The 10,556-nt window shown below is 43.6% G+C and overlaps 1 protein-coding gene across 1 annotated transcript in view; it reads right to left on the minus strand.

Annotated features, from left to right (window-relative positions):
• The window catches only part of LOC144729302 (zinc finger protein 385D-like), an 83,514-nt gene extending 73,763 nt beyond the window's left edge, over positions 1-9,751 (minus strand). Inside the window, exon 1 of the mRNA XM_078609462.1 lies at positions 9,408-9,751. Within this exon, the coding sequence (XP_078465588.1) occupies positions 9,408-9,417 (10 nt within the window). The 5' untranslated portion in view covers positions 9,418-9,751. The remainder of the gene's footprint in view (positions 1-9,407) is intronic.
• Between the last annotated feature and the right edge of the window lie 805 nt (positions 9,752-10,556).

Below are 10,556 nucleotides of genomic sequence, written 5' to 3' on the forward strand. Positions count from 1 at the left end.
ATCTCGTCAAGGAGCATAAACCATCATCACGCGAGCTCCGGTCATCCTCGCAGCGGCTTTTGGCTGGCCATCGAACGAAGGCGTTCATATGCGCTTCTGCGGCCGTCTGGAACGCTCTTCGTTCCTAGGAAGCCACTGGAGCAATGCACTTTTAAGTCATCTAGCTTGAAAACTCATTTCATTAGAACTACTTTTTGCATTTAGTTTGCTGTCCATCCCCCCGGCACCTCCGATTAGCACGGTTGGCTACATGAGGTGCAAACGAAGTTTAACGTACAAAACGTCCAAAACTCATCCGAAATGTGTTGTCTCACGCGCCGCACGGCGTGAGCCTTGTGACACGGAGCGCTCACCACGACGACACGTTTTGGCCTGGGTGACCAGCGTGCCAACATCACACATGAGCTGTCACCAGGATATTTCATTACAAAGGACTCAAGCGTTATATTGCACAGGATGCATGTCCTAACTCACGTTGAGCTGCCTGGCAACAATTTTAGACAGGCAATGTTATTGCGCCGCGGCTTCATTATAGTTCACAGGATTACAGGGTCCAGAGCAAATTATTATTAGTGCAGTGATATTATCTTTATGCCGTATTGTCTACACTACAGGAGAAAGCAAACGCATTAGCCGAGATCAACGGCGTAGGACGTTTTTTTCATTTCTGACGGTATTCTATCATCACCATTGTTACCTCATTATATTTTTTTATCCTTTCATTTTTGTTGTTTCTAAAAATTGTTCCGTCGTATATGTGCAGTTTGTTTACTCGATTAGCCTTAATGTAGCATTAGCTTGTCCATGTATAACCTAAATCTTGACTTAAAGCTTTCGCGACTGCAGGAATTCATATTCTTGGGTCTTTCGGTAAAGTCGCGTAGATCGGTTCAAAGAAAATAACAAATAAATAACTAAAAACTACGACGTTTCCATCACAACACAAGCGATCGTCATCTTTCCCCCTATTTATTCCTCCTGATGACGATCGCTGCTGCTGTGATCGAAACGTCGTAGTTTTTCGTTGTTATTTTTTGTTATTTTCTTTGAACCTATCTACATGTATAGCTTGTTTTTGTCAATCCGCTGCTGCGACTGGATGACGGGCCTCATCATGCCTTGTGAGCCCTGAGGGATATTTGGAGATACTTCAGACAAAAGGGCCGTCCATAAATGACGTCACGCTATTTGGGACGATTTTTGACCCCCTCCTCGTCACACTGCGTCACAAAAGTCAGACCCCCCCCCTCAAATATGACGTCACATCGCTTTAAACTATTGTCATTGTCGTGCGTATTTAATGTGGCGCTGCACTCTGATGTTGTAGGAGAAAACATTTATAAAAAAGAAAGTCTATGTAATTAAGTAGAACGTGTTGTCTATATTTATTTAAATTTGCGCATTTTCATGTGACGTCACAAATGTCTGACCCCCCCCCCCCCCCCCCAGGTGCGTGACGTCATTTATGGACGGCCCCAAAGGTGGCCGGGCATGGTGCTGGCTACCCACCCCCCTCGTGTTCCACAGTGCTGGCCTTCATAGGTGCTCGCAAACAGCACTTTCCCCGACAGTCTGTTAAGGCTACACGGGGGGTCTTTGTCTTGGTGACAGAATGGCAGTGCAACAGTCAGTTTTCCTGCACTGCCCTCTACTGCCAAAAATGCCAATCACGCCTGCCCTGTGCCCACGGTGGGCAGCCACGCAAGCACCATTCAGGCTCAAACCCGCTGAGCTTCCCAGGTCTGACCTTATTGGGTACATTATGGGTGATTTGGTCACGCGCATTAGATTACTGCATGTAAATAATGTACAAACATCATACATAATTGATTCCACACGCAGAATTCAATGCATATATCATGAGCGTCAACATCTATATTAACATATCAATGGGTGCATACAAAAAACAATGCGTATGAGCTAAAAAAACGATCGTGCAATATTAATGTGGAAGGTAAAATACCAATGATAATGGTCGTGAAATATACGCAGACGTCAAATGGAATACAATGCATCGCATATTTATGCTCAACAATAACAATGCACATGGGAGAAGGTTTACCCCTCCACCACCCGACACGGCCAATCAGCAAAAAAGTGTCACGTTGACAAAAGACAAATAGTTCACTGCTTTAGCCCACCGGTGTGCTGAAGCGTGAAACCACAACATTTACAATTTTTGAGTACGACGTTTTGCTGGTAATTGCATCCAGCATCATCAGGCAATTCGTCAGTAGTCTATTTGCTGTCCTGTCATCTGTGAGCCGCCTCATAACACCTCCGAGGTGTGTACCATATACACAAGACTGAAATATGGATTTTTACTTTACCAGGACAGCTCAAAGCTAATTAAGACACATTTATAAATAACGCGATCTAACCCAAAAACGTTGATTATGAATAATATTGGTCGCGAAAGCCTACGTGTTAATCAGACTACTGACCTGTCTGTACAGTTTTGTAGTGTTGCATTCATGTTTCCCCTCACTACCAAAAAAAAATACTCGACAAAGAATTGCCAAAACATCCTGGGAACCTTCCAAACAAAGAGATTTGACACTCGCGTTTTCCTCGATCATTGCATTATAGAGAATTTGAGCTGCACGTAAATAAGTCTGCCGACTTAAAGTGGAGAAATTGAGGCAGAAACGATAACAGGTCGTTCATTCACTACTGCAGACAAGGCCGGATCAAGGTTCTTGTCGGCCCCTAGGCACTTCTGTTTCGTAGGCCTTCAGTGATATCTGCTGCTGCTGCTGCCCCGTGTTGCTACTGCCGCCTCCACTCCGCTTGATTCATGCCTACGTCGTCCAGCTGCTGGACAGATGTCGTTACTGATACATTCATTATTCAGTCCGGGCCTTAATTCGACGGGAGTGCGCCGTGTGCCGCAGATAAGCAGATTTAATTTGAAACACTCTGCCTATCCTTGCTATATACATACATTTCTTCAAGAAAATATATTGCTTATATTTTTGCATCATACATCCAAAAAAACACGGTCACATTTTTTCCCCGAGGCACTTTACTTCTCGTAGGCGCTATAGGATAATGCGGCCCCATGTGCAGTAGCTTATTGCAGCACACTTCACCGCTGAACTGGAATATAAATGTGGGCCACAAATCCATCACTGTCCAACTGTTTGAGGCCACGAGGCAGGACAGGTCACTTGCGTGCTTTGAGGCAGGGCTCTCTAATTATACTCGGGGAAACACCCTGCCGAGTGGAGCCGATCGGTAAGGTCTGGGGGGGAAGGCAGGCAGACAGGCAGACAGACACGTGAGACGACAAGACGATTGGGATGATGGGCAGCGGGAGGGCACGTGGTGGTGGTGGTGGGGAGATGTGGGAATGCGGTGAGGCGGCTGTTCTATGCATGGCTTGGACTCGGGATCAACTCAGGGATTGATACATGTCACGCTCGATCACACCGTAAGCGTGGGCTCGTCAGTTGTTGTATGGTTCTCGCCAAACATCTCCTCGATAGGCCTCTGTCAATCGGCTGGCGGATGAAAGCCTCTCTAAGCCGTGCCGATCATCGGGGGGGAGGGGTGTTTGATGTTACTTCACCGTGATGGCTTAGTTACAGGTTGGTTGAAAAGGGGGCGGCCCAGGACTGGTTGTAGATATCACTCGCCACTGACGATTCCTGTGGCCTGAAACACGCATCGTTGGGTTGCTCCTGTAATGTGCTCACCACTGCGATGGCGTTTAGAAGCGTATAACACAATAAGCCACAATGCAAGACACATTTTAGTGTCTAATAATTATCACTGTTGATCTAACCTGTAAAGCCTCGTTGAGTTCCCATGATCTCCCCCCCCCCCCCCCCGAGTGTGTTGCTTGAGATGTTTGACTGATCAAGTATTTTTTTGGCTATTAGAGGAAAGTGGAGTGCCTTGAACAAACAAAATCATGCAAACAGAATGCACTGACTTCGCACAGCAAGGCCTGGAACCTACTTGCAGTACTACATCCTGCAGCCGCCTTATTGTGGTGATGTTTACACATCTCCGTTTCATTAAACAACCCCAAATCCACGTCTATAATGGGGTAACATGCAGTGTATGTAAATACCAATTACGTAGACACACTTCTAGATTTGAAGTTTTCGTGACTGCAATAATTCATACTCTTTGGATTTTTCGGTAAAGTCACGTGTTTTATTTTTATTATTTTATTATTTCCATTCTACGTGACTTTACCGAAAGAACCAAGAAGATGAATCCCTGCAGTCACGAAAGCTTTAAATCGAAATTTCACGTAGGTACATTTTGTTGTTGTGACAGTTCCACCTGAAGATGGAAGCTTGTGTTGCCTCCGAAACGTCGTGATTTAATCCAGTTATTTTTGGTTTTCTTTTCTTTTTTTAACTACGTGACTTTACCGAAAAAAACTAAAAATAAGACACACACTTGATAAATGATGACTGTTATATTGCTGATTGTTAACTATACTCTATAACCATGCATTCGCTAACTTACAATGTGGTTTTTCACAGCCATTACTGTATTATTATTATTAATAATTTATTGTTTAGGTAGGTAAGAAAGTGAAACTGCCCAAGTTTTGTCATGTAAACCCTCCACCACCCTACACAGCCAAACAAATTAAATTGTCATCGGTGAAAGCATTTAAGGCAACGGCAATTATGAACGTTTCATTAACGTTGTTTGATAAACTGGTAAAAATATTGCAACGCAGAAATGTGAATGATATAGTAAAGTACATACGACGCAGCTGACACTGGTTAGGCTATTTCACTCACATATTGGAAGGTACCAACGGAGTACCATTTTGTGAAAAGTAAAAAAAAGGTAATCTCGTAGGTGGACTGACCACCGTTATGAGAATTCGATTTTATTATCATTGCCCAAGGGTCTCACCATACATGTCTGAGTAGGGTGCGAAATAAGTTCAACATACAGACGAGCAGGGAGACACTTTAACCAAGAGGTGGACACAGCATGAACTAGCCAAGCAGGTGCCCCACCTATATGTTTTGAGCCCGACTGCCCTCATAAACGTACGAATGTATGATTTGAAGCTTTCGTGACTGCAGGAATCTATACTCTTTGGTTCTTTCGGTAAAGTCTCGTAGGTAGACAAATTAAACAAAATGAAAATAATATATCACGACGTTTCGATCGCAACACAAGCGGTCGTCCTCAGGCGGAAAAAATCACCCGGCAGTGGAACTGCTGAATCAGCGAGAGATCTGTTACAACAAGAGGTTATATATGTGTTTTTCTACCTACTTGACTTTACCGAAAGAATAAAAGAGTTTGTACGAATGTATGTTGACATTTTTTTGCACCCTACGTAACCAACAAACTACACACTAAAAGCAATTCTAACGAAATGAGTTTTCAATCTAGATTTAAAAGTGCATAGCTCCAGTGGCTTCCTAATATCGTTAGGAAGAGCGTTCCAGACAGCCACAGAAGCACATCTGAAAGCGCGTGATGCAGTGACCGTCTTTGTTCAATGGCTAGCCAAAAGCCGCTGCGAGGATGACCAGAGTTCGTGTGATGGTTTATGCTTCTTGACGAGGTCAGCAAGGTATCGTGGTTCATTTATGATAAGCACTTTGTGTGTAATGAGTGCAACGTAAATGAATTCGTTTTAATTTACAATATCGCGGTTAATTTTCAACAATGTTGCCGAGATGGAGTCCTGTAATGGAGTCACTATCTCACGTCTCGTGCGAGCGCCACATGTTTTGTACCATCGTCACGAACAGGAAGCTAAGACTCATGGCCACAACACCATCTTTGTCGCACAACGCTTTGCCTGGGGTTTGTGAGTGAATGCAGATTTTTTTTGGTTCCCGGCGAACTGTTGCAGTGGACAGAGTGAAGGCGAGGCACACAAACGATACTGCAGACAAGCCGTGGGTGTATCAAGTGGTATACTCACAGCCTAATGAATCCCAATGTGGTTATGCCAGGCATGGGAGGTTAAGGAGCCACGGTCCTCATTCAATTCCACACTTGTCCTACATACTAAAATACAGTGCTCGTTAACACGGCCTTTCTTGTCGGTGCTACAATGAGCCAGATAGACTCGTATCTACGGCCGGCAAATATTTCCTGTGCAAATAAATTGCAGCAATAATTGACTTTTCATAAATTAAGCCAAATTATTTACACGGATAATTATTTAAAAAAAACATGTTTCAAATATAAATCTGACCAACCACACAACTTAATTAGCATATATATGTAACTGAACTATGGCGTGTAATTTGAAAGTCTACTTAATCCATACATAAACTCAATTTAACTGAAACTGGGCCAATAATCTACACATTTTGCCACGACCATCAAACCTCGCTGCAATTATACGCTTTGCTGGCGGAAATTTCACACATGCGAGACCTAATCCCTGCTGTAGTAGTGATGAAATATATAATGTATACGGATTACCCTTAGAGTGGTATGGAAAATTTGTTTCTAATGCTCGTACGTTTATTTCCCTTCTTAACAAGAGCAATGGGAGAATGGCTTCAATGTCTTGAATGTAGGCTCAATGGCTGATGATCCTCATTGTCATCAGACATGGTCAATCCACTGCTGGATGAAGGCCTCACCGAGCCGTCGCCATCCCTCACGAACCTGGGATGTGGTGATCCAACTAGCACATGCGCAATGAGCTCATTTAATAGCTCCATCTCCTTTGTGGACGTGATTCTCTTTCGGACGCATTCCATTCCTTGGCTTCTACTCCATCATTAGGCTTGACCATCGGCCATCGTGTTTTCTGCGACGCATCCTACCCAAGCCCTCTTACTTTTCTATATGTCACAAACAAATACTGTGTGGTGTTAGCAAACGCTACATTAAGGATGGACACTACAATTGTAAACACATATACAGTACATTTATCCGCGTGTGTGTAATTATTGTGTAGATGAGAAGTGCCAATACTCCATATGAACATTTTTACAACCATTTAGCAATTTTATTTTTATTAAACTGACACATGGCCGTTTATGCAAATTATTCATCAGCTACAAAATGGGACCATTTTTGCCAGTATCAAAGTATGAAACCTTTTGCAAGGAAACATGCCTTGCAAAAGGTATCTATTTGGTGTTTAAACATCTTAACACCTGTTTTATTGCCAGAAAGGGCAACATCTATTTTCATACATTCATCAGCTGCGCGTTCCGAACTGTTTTTCATGCACACACGATAGAGTGGTAGCTCGTGTGCATTGAAACTTCTGGCCACGCAAACGGTACATTGGCGATGTAAGTCGTCCAAGTCTGAATACCACATCAATGTAAATATCTGCACACCCGCAGTGCTTCTTTACCACATGATTGTGTCTAGTTTTTTCCAGTTATATCCATTTTGCATGTGGAGCACACAAAAGACAGACTCGATAATGCCAGAGGCTTTGTATAGATGTGTGTGCATGTGTCGATGACATGTGAGAATTGTACCCTTTGGAATCCCCATTAAAAACAGGTTTAAAGGGTTTAAAACTAGGAAAGGTTCATTTTTTATAGATTCCAAATCAACGTATGCATGTGCTTAAGTACGTTGACGATCGCTCCTAGTGTTTAAGTCAAATGTAAGTCCATCAAAGGCAGAAACAAATGCATATTCACAGGAATTTAGTTGAAAACTTGCACTTTGTACACTTAGGAATGTGGCCGCTTGATGTGTACATTTGCAACACACGTTTGTCAAGCCAACTTCAGTATCTTGTCTAACATGTACCTATGGTGAAAGTATATACAATCTTGATTTGAAGCTTTCGTGACTGCAGGCATCCATACTCTCGGGTTCTTTCGGTAAAGTCACGCAGATAGAAAAAAATAATAAAATAAAACACGTTTCAGTCGCAGACGGACACTTGTGTTGCGGCCGAAACGTCGTAATTATTTTTCTATCTACGTGACTTTACCGAAATAACCAGAGAGTATGTAAAGTATATATACATATCACACGTCAGTGTAATTTTTGGCAAAATAAAACATGTGCATATTTTAACTGTTGACTATTTTTATTCTACCAGGTGAGGCGCACTGAGCTATGTAGCTCTTTTTCAGAAGCCACCTGGCCACAAACGATAGCCCGACGGAAGTGGCTTATCGCGTGGACATTGAAAGCAGCCAAATACTCTAAACACGCGTTTCTAAATGTGGAGGGAAAACCGGAACAGCCAGTGAAAAATCCACGCAACCACGGCGAGAACATGCAAACTTCGATTTAAAGCTTTCGTGACTGCAGGGATTCATCTTCTTGGTTCTTTTGGTAAAGTCACGTAGAAGGGAAATAATAAAATAATAAAAATAAAACATATTAGAAACGTCGTGAGAATTATCTTATTATGTTTTATTTTTATTATTTTATTATTTCCCTTATACGTGACTTTACCGAAAGAACCAAGAAGAACATGCAAACTCTAAATGTACAGCAGGCGTCGGGGTCGGGATCGAACCCACAGACCTCCTACACACTCGGCGAGGTAGTTAACATCTCGCCAACGCGGCGCATATAATATACACGATGTGTGTACGCACAAAAAGTAGTGTTTTAAATGCAGTGTAATGTTGCGGAATTACATTGTATATTGGTCAGCTTAGATCCACCATTAACTCCTATGTCATTACAAATTACGAGGGTTAAATTTACTTCAACAACAAAAAACGCAGCAATTTAAATTGCTTCTAAATACTTTCCGTGGTTTTGCAGTCATCCAGAACGGGTGTGTACCGTGTCTCCTGTTCTACATTAAAGTGGCACGCCTTCCACAGTTTGTCCTTTTCCATGCTCCACTAAAAAGCCACAGATCAAGAATGTTTCAAATTATAAACAGCTGTCCCCACAAGCATATTTGTGTTAAAGAAACTTCGGCATATCAAGTTAGATCTCGCCACTTTTACGTCTGTGTGTATACAATTAAACTGTACATGGCTCCTATTCAATAGAGCGTGCCTTGCATTGACTCAACTCTGCAAGATTATTTTATATATCTCATATCTATATGAATATCGTGTATTTGATGACAGATATATTCCGATTTACACAATGATGTAAACCAGCAATAAGGAAACCATTCTATAAACCATTATGTTTTGCAACGTTATAATCCTTTATTTGACAACGCTGACGAAGCAACACTTCGCTTAGTTTAACACGTAGGTTTTCGTGACCAATATCATTAATAATATTTACGCGTTCTAATCCAAAAATATCTGTATTATTCTGGGTTAAATCGCGAAAATATTAACGCCATCTAACCCAATATTCAAGCTAAATAACACAAAAAACCTGTATTATGAACACTTCACTTTACAACGCCGTCTCCGATGCTGTTGCCCGGAGTATCTTCACGGTGCCACACACACAAAGAAAAAACGACATTTGACGATGAAAGTTGTCATACTCACTCAAGATCATTGTTAGAGAAGACGCGGCGAGCTGGTTTCACTTCACACCCGTGCCACGGACCGGCCGGTCTGTGCTGCGATGGTGCTGTCCTCTGCCTCCTGCCGCTGTTGCTGCCACTTGCCCTCCCTGCCGCTGCTGCTGCTACTGCTACACCTGCACGCTGCTCCGTGTGGCCGAAAGCGCGTTCACGTTGCACGCGCACGCACGCGCGCGCGCGCATGCACCGGGCGTGCGGGGTTGGACGGCTGGGCACCTCCACTCGTTCACGACGTTGACGAGACAAAAGCTCCCCCCCAAACCATCACCACCACCGCTGTCGGGGAAGCGTGGGTGCCTCGCTTGCAATTGGCTTGGCGTGAGAGACGCTGCCAAGTCACTCGCTGAATGCGCTGTGCGGGAGCGAGGAGGAGTGGTGGTTGTGGTGGTGCGGGGGGGTGGTGGTGCGGGGGGGTGGTGGGCGGTGGTGTGGCGGTTAGCGCGCTGCGCTACGAATTTGAGCCAGTGCTGGGCACCCCCTAAGTCGACTCAGCCTCAAACGAGTGTGTGAACGTCGCCACTGGTGGGGAGACAAAGGCGGCCGAGCGTGGTGTTGGCCACTCGCCCCCCCTCGTGTGCCGTGCCGGCCTTCACGGGCTCGTTAACAGCACTTGCACCAGCAGTCTGTCAAGGCTGTGCGGGGAATCTTTGTGTTTGCGCGTGTGTGTGCATGTGTGTTTTATTATGGCGGGCAATAATAGTGGGAGTGAGTGAGTGAGGTTTGAATTACAATGCTCCTGAGACTAATAATCTTCCCGTCCTTGGGAGAGATTTCATTTTCGCAAAATCTGTTAGCCAAATTCATTAGAAAACACATATTTCACGTATAGTCTTTTCATCCATAATGTATATTGCTCTGTAGAATTCTCGGCACAATATACCACAACAATCCTTTGCCCAGGAACAGCTCTCGCAATGGGCTTATTGTAATAAAATCTCACAGGGAGCGTAATTCAGACTGCATATGAGTCCATGCGCTCCATTCGCGGCCACGCTAAATACAATTTCTCGTGCCATATTTCACCATCTGGTGGCAGTTAATAAAAAAAACACACGCACACTTTCAACTTTTAAAAACGATTCAATCAAAAATGTATACACAACACTCCACA

Source organism: Lampetra planeri, chromosome 2 (genome assembly GCF_965212315.1).
Source record: "Lampetra planeri chromosome 2, kcLamPlan1.2.h2, whole genome shotgun sequence".
Taxonomy (NCBI): Eukaryota; Metazoa; Chordata; class Hyperoartia; order Petromyzontiformes; family Petromyzontidae; genus Lampetra; species Lampetra planeri.